General features: G+C 33.2%; 1 protein-coding gene across 4 annotated transcripts in view; it reads left to right on the top strand.

Annotated features, from left to right (window-relative positions):
• LOC113523541 (teneurin-m) overlaps nt 1-15,093 on the top strand; it is a 362,252-nt gene that overhangs the window by 109,187 nt on the left and 237,972 nt on the right. For all 4 annotated transcript variants that reach the window (XM_052902790.1, XM_052902789.1, XM_052902788.1 and 1 more), the window contains one exon: nt 5,002-5,208. In XM_052902790.1, coding sequence (XP_052758750.1) covers nt 5,002-5,208 — 207 coding nt within the window. The remainder of the gene's footprint in view (nt 1-5,001; nt 5,209-15,093) is intronic.

The following is a 15,093-nucleotide window of genomic DNA, read 5'->3' as shown; positions in this document are numbered from 1 at the left end:
AAAGTTGCCAACTCACAAGTTGCCAACTCACAAGTTTCCAACCCACAAGTTGCCAACCCACAAGTCGCCAACCCACAAGTCGCCAACCCACAAGTCGCCAACCCACAAGTTGCCGACCCCCAAGTTGCCAACCCACAAGTTGTCAACCCACAAATCGCCAACCCACAAGTTGCCAACCCACCTGCCAAGCGACGCAACTATTGGAAAAACCCGCTTTATGGTGGAGGCCTCTGTGTCGCAGTTAAATGGACAATTAACGGCTAATTTGATGATATACTTTATTTAATAGCACTTTGATCTCTAATGAGATTAATGGCTTTTATAATACGCATACATGACGATACTGATAGACCAAGATTGGCAAATGCAATTTACAAATTGGTAGAACTTTTAACCATTCATTTTCCTTTTATTTCAAACTTTGTCCTTAAGCAAAATATGATAAAATGCCGTCAATATTAAAAAATAGTCAATATATAAACTATAATATATTTACCAATTTGCAAACTTTCCTTCTAATAACCAACAAAAAGCGTAGACGAGCTATTTTATTTCAAAGCTTTGAAAAATCTTTCATATGCATGCAGTCTTTATACTCAATTACGAAGTCTTGTAATGAGGTACATAAAAACCTATAAAAACTAATTTTATTTTCTTCGAGTCTTTTGAGTTTGGCCTCTTGAAATGTTTGCCTTAAATTAAAAAGTTTTCATTCAGAGCCGAGAGCTCTCCACCACGGCCGGTTTATTCCTTTCCGATACTTTTTTCTTTAATGACCTCATACGATTAGACTTTAGTTGGGATTAAGAGAATTTTATGTATATTCCCAGCTATTAGTTTAAGCTTTATGAAATTCTTAACGAGATATTTTTTGGGTCATACTTTTTATGTATTTGTATAGTAAAGTAATAAATGTTCTTTTAAAATCTCTAAATTGCTTAATTCCAACCAATTTGCTAGTCTCCTTTCTTACTAATTTCTTTAAAATCTTATAAAGACAATTTTCTTATATGTGTAATATATTCGAGTGCTTTAAATATAGCAAGATCGTAGTAATTTATTATCCTTTTTGCATAATACTGGTAATGAATCATACAAAGATCCAAAGCTATGCCTTGTAAGCATTATGATTAATTGGGGTTCCAAACTACTGAAGAATTATTCAATTCTATTCTGAATAATAAATGAACCTTGTTCTTATGGAGCATATAGTATGTTTGTACATAACTGTTTGACCTTTGATAATTCCTTCATTGGCCTTATTAATTATAGCATTGTTAATAATAATTCAATATCTTCTTTCTTCATTTTAACTTGATCCAATCTTCTTTATATCTTTGGCTTTAAACATTTTAGTTTTATTGTCTTTTTCTTTTTAATTAAATTTATCATTATGTACTGATTTAGTTATAGAAAAGATAATAGTATTGTTGTCATTGTTATACTAACGACTGGAAGTCACTCTGATGAAATATTTATATTCTAGCTTATTTTTTTATGCAACATAGAATGACAAACAAGCTGACGGACCACCTGATGAAAAGTGGTAACCCTCGCTTATATACATGAGCAGTACCATAGGCATAATTGAGTATACTGTTACATCCATGATACTAAACATGCGTTGCCATTCCTGAGGATTTAGGTGTTATTCCTCTGTACCCAGTAAATTCACTGTCATGTTCCACAAACTTCAAACCGAAACACAACCATGCAAACAAAACTGATTCACAGTAGAAACACGAATGGAACAGAGGTGCCCAAGCAAACGACTTTTGTATAGTCTCCCTCTGGTCTTATTCTCTGGTCTGCTAAGCTACTACTAATATTTTATATAAAATGTATATGCAAATGCGAACTATATATATACCATATCTTTATTTATATACATAATACAAAAAAGGTACGAATAACGAAGAAAATATTCTTAATACTTCGGCGCGTACATCATAAAGTCAAAAATATTCCATCGAACATCAGCTAACTTGAGGACACGTAAGAGGCGCATTTTTCCCTCACAGAAGCCAGCCACAGCATTACTTAATAAGACTCAAACATCAAAGAGACCCTGATTACAGGTAAAGCAATGTGTAGAAAAAATCCAGTCACATTTCCAACGTGTTTTTCCTTATATATTTTTTCAGTTCGAGCATGCGTAGAGTTAATTTTTCCAACAATATGCACGACAAACATAATTTCACTGATATTCTTATTTGAATTTACATCTTTCGCTGTGAATTTGCACGTCGTCTCCGTGTTTTATATAAATTATATTTCTGTTTCTACAGGTGTTATGTAATAAGTACTACACTACTGCACATAGGCATCCCTCATAGACTGCCATAAGGTACAGTCCTAAGCCACCTGCAGCCTCTAACTCCCTCCAATGTGTTTGAGGTCACTCCATTCATGAGAGGCTCGTCCTATACTGCGTTTGCCCGTGGGATCGCCACTCGAGAACCTTTCTTCCCCATCGGTTGTCCTTCGAGCTATGTGACTAGTCCATTGTTACTTTAGCTTGCTTATCCTTATATATTCTGCTTCTAGTAAAATTACAAGTTTTTTTTTTATATTATATGTGGTATGTATTAGATGTCTTAAATGGCTTTTGAATTGATTTGAATTCTCTAGACAAGTAGACCAAGTTTTAGATTTATGCATAGATTATAGTTTCATATGGACTATACCGCGGGATACAGCAAGTGATAAATATTTATTGATATTTTGGAAATAAAATTTAATTCATGAAGTAAGTGTTTTTAGAAACGCTAAGGCATAAGGATCAAAATGCGAGATCCAATTATTGCTATAAATTAAAAAACTTGGGTATTTTTTACTCAGTCAGAAGCCTCTCACATTAACTTGAGAATTGAACGTGCTGTGTTTTCGACTTATGTTTTATTTGTTTATTTATTCTTTATTAACTACATTACAAATATTTGAGAAGAAAATATTCAATTTCATTCTTGAAACTAATGATTTTCGTTATTTTTATAGACTAATGGTTTCCATATCCTCTCGTATTTATTTTAAGTATGTAAATGTTTTCTGTGTTCTCAATTCATTCTATACCTAAACGATTCTATTGGTAGATATCGCACAGATAGCAACGCGTTTTCCTCATTTATATTAAAATTTTTAGCTGGAGTTTTCTCATTGTACTCTTTGTCGTGTTCCGAAGCCTTATTATTTCTAATTACGGTTGCTCTTTCTATGTTTACTTCTTTATGTGGATTCGCTGTTATTTATTTTTATAGAATTTCCCCTCGATGTCTATAGACAAATACTTAATGTATGGAAAAATCTTGGTTAAATTTGAAATACTTTTCGTTGCTTTCGGGAGCTTTACCTTTTTGTTTCTCATTTTATTGTTATCTCCTTATATTCGATCGTATTTATTCGTTTGTTGTTTTATTTATGTATGACGTCATCTCTTTGTGCTTCACATGCGTTGTCTTGATTTAACGAAATGATAAAGGGAATATTATACTTTTCCTGTTACCAATGGAGATTTATTAAGAATATGGTAATATGTAGGGTTTCGGGGCAAACGTGAAATGGTTGTTTTTTATTACATGAGTATAGTTAATTTGTGATGTATTTTTGGGCTTTGATTGGAGTCTTGTTTCTATGAAGCTTTGTTTCTATCTGATACGTTGTACTCTTCTTAGATTTAAACTATCTATATTGTTTAATTTCGCAATAATCTCATAACAATTTATTATAATAGAAGTAGTTGGTTTTTCGAAACACAGTCTTTGTTCTGTGTCTGTCTAAATGTCTATCAAATATTAATTAAATATCTAGTAATAGTATAAATTGGTATTAAAATTAAAATCACAACAGTTTCTCAGTTGGAGTTTATTATCGATCTCATCTTCCATAATAACCCTTGATTATACCAACATACGACAGTCTAGAAGCCTCAACGGGATTAAAGTTAAAACTAGAGACTATTCCATTTAAACTAGTGAGACTTACTAGGGAGTGCATAGACAGGAGTAAGCCGAAATTGAGTAGTTCGGGGCGCTGTTGCAATTAAGCATGTATATAGTGGCAACTGAAAATAAATTAACTAAGCATACGAGTATATGGTAATTTTTACATTTATTTTATCCTGTTTCTGTTGCTGGTCGTAAACCTTTTCTAATGCCTTCTGCCGTGTGTGTACATCCGCCTTTCATATGCGTCCTCTTCTGACCTTCTTCATAATATCATGGGTCTATCTAAAATGAGAATGCCGCACGCTCCATCACTCTCTGTACGTTTTTCTCTCTAACACCTCCTTTCCTCCCTACCATTATTACAAATATGACCAACGCCAATGCATTGCCACTTCAGCATTTAGATAGGTCTATGACACCAAAATTTCTTATTTGGTGTCATAAAGTGAACAGCTTCAAACAAAAGTAAATAGGTCGTATATGGTTCTACAAGGTCAATCTTTTACCTTATCATCGCTCTTCAACAGGCGAGAGTATGATCAATAATGAGAGCTATAAATAATTAAAAATAAAAATCTCGCTGCCAAAATAATCACTTCTACACAAATGTATCGCAGTTTTTGGCGTGTTAAACTGCCCACATCTGATGATTCATGTCTATCGAAATCTGCAGTAACCGACCTGGAGCTGTAAATTAGCACCACATGAAAATGACAATATATGTCGTCACTGGCCCCAAAAACCACCCGTACCTTTGGTATATTCTGGCGGAATACCTATAAAAATTACAAACGACGATGAAGCTAGATCAGTCCATCATGACAAATTCATTAAAAAGAAATTACCAAGGTTTCTAAGAAGACCTAGTGGATTTAGATCTGACAGTCGTATTCTACTAGACCACGTGGAGGTTGACTTGAATATATTTCTAACAATGAGCCATTAGATTCCTTACTAACAATTCCTTCCTCTCTGGCACCTTAAGATTCTGTCCAATCGCAGATTGACTGTTCTAAGTTCAGTTTTATCTTTACTGTTGCAATGTACTTGTACACAGGCCTGGGCCGGCTGCACCCGTACGGCTCGGGCAGCGGCAGCGGATCCAGCAACGGCAGCGGTCGTCGGCGCACGCGCAGCCGCGGCCTATCCGACTCGCCAACAGCGCCCACTACACCCACGTCCGCGTCCGACAACGCGTCAGACGCGACTCTCACCGACTCTGAGTTGCCGCTCGCGAGGGACTCCACTCTACTCGTGCAAAACGGTAATTATTTTTTTAATAAAATGTAAAATAAATAAACGCTCACAAATATTATACATTGGTATTTTTAACGAATGAAATTGAAATAGTAAGCACGTCTTCTGTGTCAGTATACACTCGTGGGGTACCAGGGATGAAGGTGAAGTGACGTTATTTGGCTCATCGAATTTACCATGACGATTTATTACTCATCCTTATATATTATTATTCTTTAGTCCCCGTTACAACAATATCATCAGCATACTGTAAAGGAATTGAAAATGACAAAAAATGTTGAACCATTGTAGTGAAAATTTTCGTATATTCGATAGGAAAGCGATGATAAATTTTATTATTGTTGATAGAAGTATACTTCACAATAATGAAATTTACGTATCAAAGCGTTCTCTTTATTTTAGACAACATGTGAACAGAATTTATCGAGAAAACAAACAAAAAATATACAAGTTAGTAACAACTCGGCGTCTCAATAAAACCTCTTCCGATACAAATCGTTCTTGTAATTTTGATTCGACGCAATCGCCCTCCGAAATCGGAGTCTTTGTACAAGTAACGTTTCCGATTTCGTATGTCAAAAGCTATCTAAGTTGTTCCTCTAGAGTTGCCGTTTATTTTGTTTTCCTATTCTACAACGGGCCTTTTAGGCCCAATCAAAACAATTCCCTTGATTCCTTTTGATGTATTTAATAAATACCAGATTGAAACATTCACAACAATGGTCTCGTTACTGAAAACATTAGATTTTCTATGCTAAATGTAAAATTTATTATAAAATTGATTACAAAATAACTTAATCGCCAAACTATCTTTTGTTTGGGACTTCGTACATTTTGGAAGTGGGAAAATCAATTAAATAGACTAGATGGTATATCACGGTCAAGATAAATTGATTTAAATCTATGATTATAGCAGTTCGAATAGGGTTATTATAATTTTACCCCGTAAATATGTATTTCTCTGTACCAAATACAATTATGCAAAATGACTATTAATTAAACGTTTAAGTCAAAGTACGTAGTATATTATTTTTATTAATACATAAAATTAAAAATTGATATAATATTTATTTGCTTGTTAATTTAAATTTATAATATTAGTAAAGTTTAACTTAAAATTTAACGAATATCCCTATTAGTCCTATACTATTTGTAACGATTTACTATTTATCGGCTCACTATCATCGACTTATGTACAGGATCTCGTATTCAAAGTTCGAAGGATACGCCGGCAAAAGTGTTTGCCAGAATGCAAAATGAAGCATGTGATTGCTACGGAATCGCATTATGGTTCAACCCGAGATGTCAATTTTTAAATACCACTGGATAAGCTATTTTTCTAAAACCTTTTTTCTCAGTAAGCCGCAAAGATATATTATGATATTTTAACGATATTAAACGACTTTAAAAATATATTCCTAAGGAACTAATTATGCAAAAAATAGCCCTCTCTTATCATCAGATAACGTGGCTGTTTTCTGCATAATTAACTTCATCGTCAAATTTTTTTATAATTACATTATGTGATTAACGTCTCCTCTTTTTTTTTAATCGAAAATTAAATTTTATTGACCAATGAAACGTAACAAAAGGCGGACTCGATGCTAATGACATTCTCTATCAGCAAACCTTTTGAAAGTGCAGAATTACTCGAAATATTGTTAGCAAACAACGAACAAAATTTACTTGTAGACACACTTGTGTAATTCTATGTTCTAATTTAAAATAATTTGAATTCGCATTCTTTTTTCGATCAAAACCTTTTTTGATAAGATAATTTTTATGTCTTCTAAATTTAAAAATTAATTTTGTTTTCGAATCAATGTAACTGGCAGTCGAAAAAGTATTTAAGTAATATTTTAGTCCCTTCCAGATAATCTGCTATCCAGCTTTCAAAGCAACTCGGTGACACAGAGGCCTCTTGCGGCGCAAACCGTAATGGATTTTTATCGTGTCGCACTCCATGAAAATTGAACAGGGAATCCTAGGGAATACCGCTTTAATTTGCCCACCATCAGATTCTATAATCGTTCTAGATTTCATTGAATGCAATTTAATTAGAATTCTCTCGGTATGTTCCGATTGAAACCGACAGCGTTAGTGAGTCATTTGAATTTTGTGCTTCGCTGCCATTTTGTAACGCTTATTCGGTTTAATACGTTTAATTACTAACTAATCATATTGCGCATGTCCTTTATTATTTTATTATTTATATCGTTATTAATTTGTTTGTTTATATACGACATCATTAGTTGTTTGTGTATGGGTTTCATACTAATAGATTCAACAAAATGATCAAGAATGACCTTTAAGTTTCGTGTAGTTTCCAATTTCACGAAATTCTTATTCGTCCTGACATTTTATTTTGCATATTAGACTGCTTTGTTATTTCTTTCTAATATAGACAAATTCAAATTTATAATCATCGTCATCATTTCAGCTGTTAATTGTTCACTGTTTAACGTAAGTTTCCCTCACAGATTGCTAGAAACAGTCTTTAACCACTTGTATTCACTGACTCGAATGACATCCCAACTTCTCAAGATATTATAATTCGAATTTCAAATAACGAAACTTTTTTATATTACTATGATGGCAAACATGTATACGGCCCGTCTGATAGTAAACAGGGTTACCGTAGCCTATAGACGCCGATAACAACAGGGATGTTACGCTCGCTTTGCCGACCTTTAAAAAACCTTAAAATGCCCTTTTTGAAGAACCCCATACTGTAGTCTCTAGGGAAAGCCACGGCAGGAAGATCAGATCTGAAACAAATAGAGGCATTCAGTAGCGAAAATAATTCAAATTTTATTTTGCACAATAAACTCGCGTTCCGGTTATTACTGTATATGTAAGTTTAAAAAACATGAGCGGTTCACAAACGGCGTTTGAAAATTGCAAATTGTTCCCAGAAGTGCCATATTTACTTTTAGCGGGCAACATTCTACGTGTTGCTTCAACAAAGCGATAGTTATAACTTGGCCCGCAAATTACAAACGAAAATTTTCGATCCCGCCGCGTGTTTTCAATGTTTTCCAGTTGGTCCGTAAACTTTACCACCGAAATTTGGGTTCGATGTTTGTTTACATTCAGTTTTTGGGTTCACCAATTTAAACTATCGCCGCTTTTATTTGTCGTTTAGTCGACATTTGTCGTGTCGCGGTCTACTCATCCTCGCCCTTTGTTTGCGGCCTCGAATTTATTCTGTCTGTGTTACGGTTTCGCCAAATTTGAGATAATTTGTCCGGGTATAATGGGAGTGGTGTTTAATCTTTAATTCGGGTCGTCCGATGTCATAGACTTTATTTCACGTCACGGGTTAATTAAAATAATTTATGTGATCTCTATTGATTCTGACGTGTTGTATTAAATGTGTACATTAAATATTCCTGCTTTATAGAAGATACATATGTACATATTTCCACGTAACGTGATATGGGACGGTTTTGCGAATATTAGAAATGTGTGTAAACATTGCGGATGTTTGTTACTTAATCACGCTTTAATGACTGGAAGAATTTCTTAAGTATGTATGTCTTAAGACATTAGATATTTTTTATTACAATTTATCAGGGCAAAGCCAGTAGACACATCTAGTATTTACCTATACTACTGCTATCAAGTTATTAAACACTTATTTGAAAGTACAGAAATCCTTATTCTTTATAGATTTCTATTTAGTAGTTACCGCTTGTTTCCCTACATTATTTATATTTTTTATATCTCCAATCCGACAAAGAAAGTGTACTCTATTATAAGAATATTTTACTGTACAATGCCTGATCAATAAGTATCCTCTACCCTGTTACCTTTAACAAAATATTATTCTAATAAATATGGGGTTTCCTTTACAAAATAACACTAATGAAGTCTTGAGAACTCTTACTACATCTATTTGAAACACAAACTACAGATACTTCCTTGTATTCTGTAATGATCGAGAATTTAAATTCGAAATCTGTGATTTAAATTCGTCAACCTTTTTTTTCGATTCGATATTTAAAATGTGAATACATTACTAAATTCTAAATTTAAAACTGAAATTTATCACAAATCGGTTTGGATGGTCGTCATAAACGCGCGACAAGTCGTAAAAGCGGGCCGCGCTGCCGAATGTGTTAAATAATTTGATACGCGGTAACAACGACATTTTTATGTCGCGATATTTCGGTAGGCCCCTGAGTGTTGCCTTTAATTGCTGCTATTAAACGCATGTTTGTGACGGATCGTCGAGGGATTAATAGTGTTCTTTTTTCGAAATAAGAACTTACATCTGTCTCTGTCGCCCTTTGTGTTTCGAACTAAGATTGAAAGGGATGCATTCATTGCAGTGTTTCGGTAGCGTCCGTGGGATAATCATAATGAAAGCCGGAAATTCGTTAACGAATATGGCAGCGCTTCGTTAAATTTAATGCGTGTTTATTTAATGAATGACTGCCTTTTTTAAATTTCCATATGGCGGCATGCTGTGTTTCGAATCAATATGATCTATTTGGAATTTTTTTTTAATTCGTCCATTGTCTTCAAGATATATTAATTGTCATATACTTGTAATGCTGACAATACACTATCAATATTTTTAACAAAGTCTGATGAAGCAAGTATTGCTGACTATACTTTCCAGGCCGATAGCGGCGTGATAAGCCTGGACTCCGTATATTATAGTTGAACCAAATAATGATTAGATCATCTGACATACTCGAACAGATGCTGCTTTTATGGACTGGTTACTTTTTTAAATTACGTTGAATTACAAGTCTTAACTAAAAATTTTTTTATAACTTGTAAAATTCAACTTTTGTTTGAAAAATGTAACAATTAAATTTCTTTACCATTATTGACTACTGACTCGACTGAAACTGTATTCCGAATTGAGTGGTAGAGTTATAAAAATAATATTATTCAAAAATTATTATAATACTTAATTAATTATTTATTTCTATTTCAACCTCAGATATTATATTATAATTATTATACACAAATATCAATAAATCCTCTTCATTACATATCATTGGGCGGTAATTGTCTTATGAAATAGAATAATGTTTCATAAATCACTGTGTAATGCCTGAACATTTAATTATTCATGTTAATATATGTGAAGTATGAAATTATGATTATAATTCCACTCAGCGTAAAGAATACACACATGTTTACTTTTCCCTTAGGCTTATCTTCTCATAAGTGATGTAATAAAATAAATTTCATATTAAACATGGTGTCATTAATGTCAACGTCGAGTTCTCCGTCTTTTTACTATTTTACACCGAAATTGCGGAATTAAGACTGCTGTATTCATCCATCAAGGGTATTCCGTGAAATTTCGTTCCCGGAAAGCACCCCTTAATCCTTAAGACGAATATCTCAAACTTACGAACGGAGCGGAATAATCGCGAGGTTGTGTCGAGAGAAAAAAAAATGTATAAATCGTCACTTAATCCGAACATCTAGGGGATTGGAGTCTAACAAATATCTAGTATTAAGGTGACAAACGAACCACGATGTTATTTTTTGATACTTGGCTCAACAAAAGTTTGCAATGTTGTCAGCGATGTGCTCAAAAATCATGCCGCATTATCAAGATTAAATAACAAAGAAAATATAATAAAAAGTCGAGTATAGCCACAGAAATGTAGACATAATCATTAAAAAAATATTACAACGGACGTTTGTTACAAACGACAATAGTGAAGGTTTTAACAGTACACTGAGCATGAGATTCAATGAAGACGAAGGAAGAAATACCCTAATGCGTAATGAAGTGAAGGCCTTTACCACGCTCGTTTGACCACCGTACAAATTGAAAGCGGTAGCGACCGCAGTAATACAGAAATGGGCTTAGAATGGCGCCCTGGGGGACGCCCAGACGTAACAACTCGAAACATGGATGCTTTCGTTTCCGCTTAGCTCCTGCTTTTATAATATTACCTATAAGTACAAACGCTTCTTATTTGAGCCGATACCTTCATACAGCAAACTCGGCTACAAAGCTACAACCTCCTTAGTTTGGTTGAAAGCACAAAGGAGTTTCGTATCAGTCGACCGACTCGACAGACCCGAAAAAGTACAAGCCCTTTGAGCGACCAATCCTTTAATACTAATTGAATCATAATTTAGGAGACGAAAAGTTTCTTTTTATGTAAATCTTTTGCCCTCTAAAGGCTCAAAGGCCTGAGAAATGGAACCGTAATAATCTTCAGTTTGAAATGTCTGTGCTTAAAGAAAACCGTACAATCTGGATTAAAATTTATTTCGTTACAATTTGTATCTTCGCCGTAATTTGCCTAATGATCTCGATATTTTGGTTTCTACAGAAAATATATTGTTTCTTTTTTTTTTTAACTTTACCACACGATAACATTAATCATTTGTGTAATTTATGTAAAATAAAATAATTGTTATTTTTGTATAACTTTCTTTTATTGTTCGATATATCCATAATTATTATTTTCCGATTATTTTACATTTATAAATATACTAATCATAGTATGTCTGGTTGAACATTGACAGGAAGTTCACCCCCATACATTAAAGCCTTAATGCAACTATCAAGGCTTTAATGTATACTGTACAGTTTTAGAGATGCTTCCTCCCACGAACGTTCAAGTTATGGAATACAGCATAGAGTTCTACCAAAAAAGGGTAAAAACATTTCTTCGGGGTCGGCAATGCGCGCGTCGTACCCCTAATCCTGCAGGCTTATGCTACTGTAACTGATTAATATCCGGTTGGCCGTGTGCTTATTTGCTACTTGAGTAGTATAAAAAATTATGTAAAATCTATATAAATTCACATACATTTATTTAGTCCGATACATGATTTAATTCTTTTAATGTGATTTATTTTGGTTTGTTAGATTGGTTTTTAGTGGTCTAATATATCGCAAACAACATATTCTCATTCCTTCATCTGTCTATAATATACTGTCGTAAAGTAAAATACTCCGAAATAAAAATAATATATGCACATTAAGGGCAAACTATATATCACCTCCCTCTTTTTCTTACGCACATAATATTTTAATATTTGGTATGAAGATCTACATCGTTTTTATCATCAAACATAACCCTTCAACTGTAGAAAGTGAAATCAAAAAACAATTTGCCATCTCGCACACGGCACGTCGATAAATCTCTTGCACAATTTCCGAAATTTTTCTATCTCGAAGATTTACAGCGCGCGGTTCATCTCGGTAGAAAATCGCACCTCCAATCCCATTATCGATCCCTACAAGTACAATTTGCGCGTTGCGCTGGCGAGCGCGAGCAATTTTCAAACTTAAATGAAAATATCGGCAAGGCAGAAAGGCTACATGGAGGCACCGTCTTTGGCAACTTGTCGATAGTTCGCATCCGTTCGGTGTCGAGCGCAGGCAGCATTTGTCCCGAAACCTCCTTTGTCTCAAGTTGTTTCCCCAGAATTTACTTTGGCTCTGCTCTAAATTTTGTCTTTGATGATATTTACCGTGACGAGTCCTTTGAAACATAATTTGTTTCGTCATTATGAACTGAATTCTCGTGTTTATCAGTCGTTGTTTAGATAATAACAATTTGGAATCGTTATGATGTTAAAGTTGTTATCAAAACCGCCGTTTGTTTTTACAATTACATTTATCCAGTTCCATTTTAATTCCAAATTAATTTTATTAATTTATTTAAAATAATCCTCAATGTATATCCTTTATTACATAAAAACTGATACTATAATATATCTTGAAGTATTCGCCTTAACTACTTTACCATTCCTTTATATACATGATATAAAATAATTTATTTTTGCAGACCAGCGTGCATATTTCACCCCAACTATTATCTTTCTGTTATTATACCTATATTTGTTTATCTTATACTATTTTATTATAATTTATGACCTTAATATGTCGCAGCGCAACCATTTTATATACTCGTAATATTAAAACAATATATAAAATTTCCAGTCGAAATTTTACCACTGAGGCGTTTTATATATGCAACATCATTCTTCTGGTTTTATGTCCGAATAGTTTGCCTTTCACGTGCTTTTTATGTCCCAAATGTATTCATGGCTCCGTCGATTCAATTCGTAATTACCATTAAAAATATACAGTTTTGCGGATCTTTCTTGGGAACATTTACAAATTATGAAAATATTACTTAACGTTCAAATATATCTAACAAATGGTATAAAGACTTGTAAATATAAAATTATGATTAAACAATTAACAATTTACTAATTGCAAATTTATGTAAAAATGTTACTAAAATATAAAAATGATATATCAATGAATGTTTTATAATTTCAAAGTGAATATGAGACTTGTAAACTTACACATGACCAAAATGCTTTTTAATTCTCTACATATGGCAATAACACCAACTGTCAAATTAGGTCACAAAATTAATAAAAATAAACTTGGTCAAATGTTTATATCTAATATAAATGAATATCAAAATTTCACTAAGTACTTACTGACAATAACCAATGTTAATGTATTTAATATTATTAACTTTAGAAACATCAAGAAAATTGCAAACGTAAATAAATAGTGTAAACACAGAACAAATGTAAACGTCGAAATGGGTACTGAATAAATGGAATGTCTAAACCTCAATAACAGTTCCTTCGTTGAATCCTGTAGTTTCTCAACAGATAACAACTTTCTCAAACTACGGTAGAATCATGGTAAAAAAATAACTAAACATAGAGCTTTTGTATTAAGTATTACAGATAGTTATATTTAAATACTATTAATATAGGAGAAGAAAGGGGTAAAAGAGACTGTAGGAGAAAAAAGGAGTCGAAGAAGAGCACTGACACGATAAACTAACACAGTAAAAAAATCCTGCCGGATGAAGTATGCCCAAAAGTGTTTAGTATAGGGATGACTAAAGACCATACGACTTGAAAAGCAATGGTGACAAGAGTCACATCCTCACGAGGTCACGATCTCTAATGATGAGAAAATGAGAAAAATTAATGAAGAGGAATATTAAATTAATGATTAAAAAATTAAATGGAGAACACTACCAAAACAAATTTCAAAGTTAAATTGGGGACGAATTGTGTAATTCTGGAATTTAATGTTTAGCTTATATAAATTTAGATACAGGTACTTCGTCAGTTATAAAGTTAATACATTTTACACGTGTAACACTAATTTATACACGTGTACAAAGAATAATAATATTTTACAATACACACAGAAGTATAAAGTGAAAATGTTTTGAATAATATCCTAGTCTATGAAAAAAATTTAGAACGTGGAAACTCATGTTTTTATTTTTGAGTAGATTTTTGCTTATAAATAAGTACTTTTTACTTTGGATAGAATAACAAAAGTTTCTATCGTTATGAATGGATACGGAAATAATGCTTAAGTAAACATTTTTATTTTGACAGCTTGCAAAACTAAACAACTACACCGATTTTGATAAGATGTCTAATAAAATAAGATTTTTACAAATTGATTTATAACTAACAGAGTTACGAGCTGCCAAACATAAAAACAAACACAAATACAAGCAAATTGTTAACCTCTTTCTTTTTGGAGTCGGTTGAAAATAAAGATACATAAGATAGATAAATTTCTCTTTTTGGAGGTAGCTTTAAAATATTATATTTCGCTACAATTAAAACACCAAGAGAATACATTAATGATGACGGCTTTCGTGGTGCAGTGGTGAGCATATCGATTTGCGTAAATGACGTCCCGAGTTCAATTTCTGATCGGGTCAATTTAGGAAACGATTTTGTAAATTGTCTCAGATCTGAAAGTTCTGGGAGATGTCTCGAAATTTACTTTATCTGGTATCTCATATCACAGGATGTCCTAGCTTGAGAACCAGGCAGTGAGTGTGATATATACTTGTATAGCACTTAAGTAGTGTTTCGTTGTGAGGATTGGACTCTG

Source organism: Galleria mellonella, unplaced genomic scaffold (assembly GCF_026898425.1).
Source record: "Galleria mellonella isolate WM207_F2 unplaced genomic scaffold, CSIRO_AGI_GalMel_v1 utg96, whole genome shotgun sequence".
In the NCBI taxonomy this organism is placed as follows: domain Eukaryota; kingdom Metazoa; phylum Arthropoda; class Insecta; order Lepidoptera; family Pyralidae; genus Galleria; species Galleria mellonella.
This window is presented reverse-complemented; position numbering and strand designations above follow the sequence as displayed.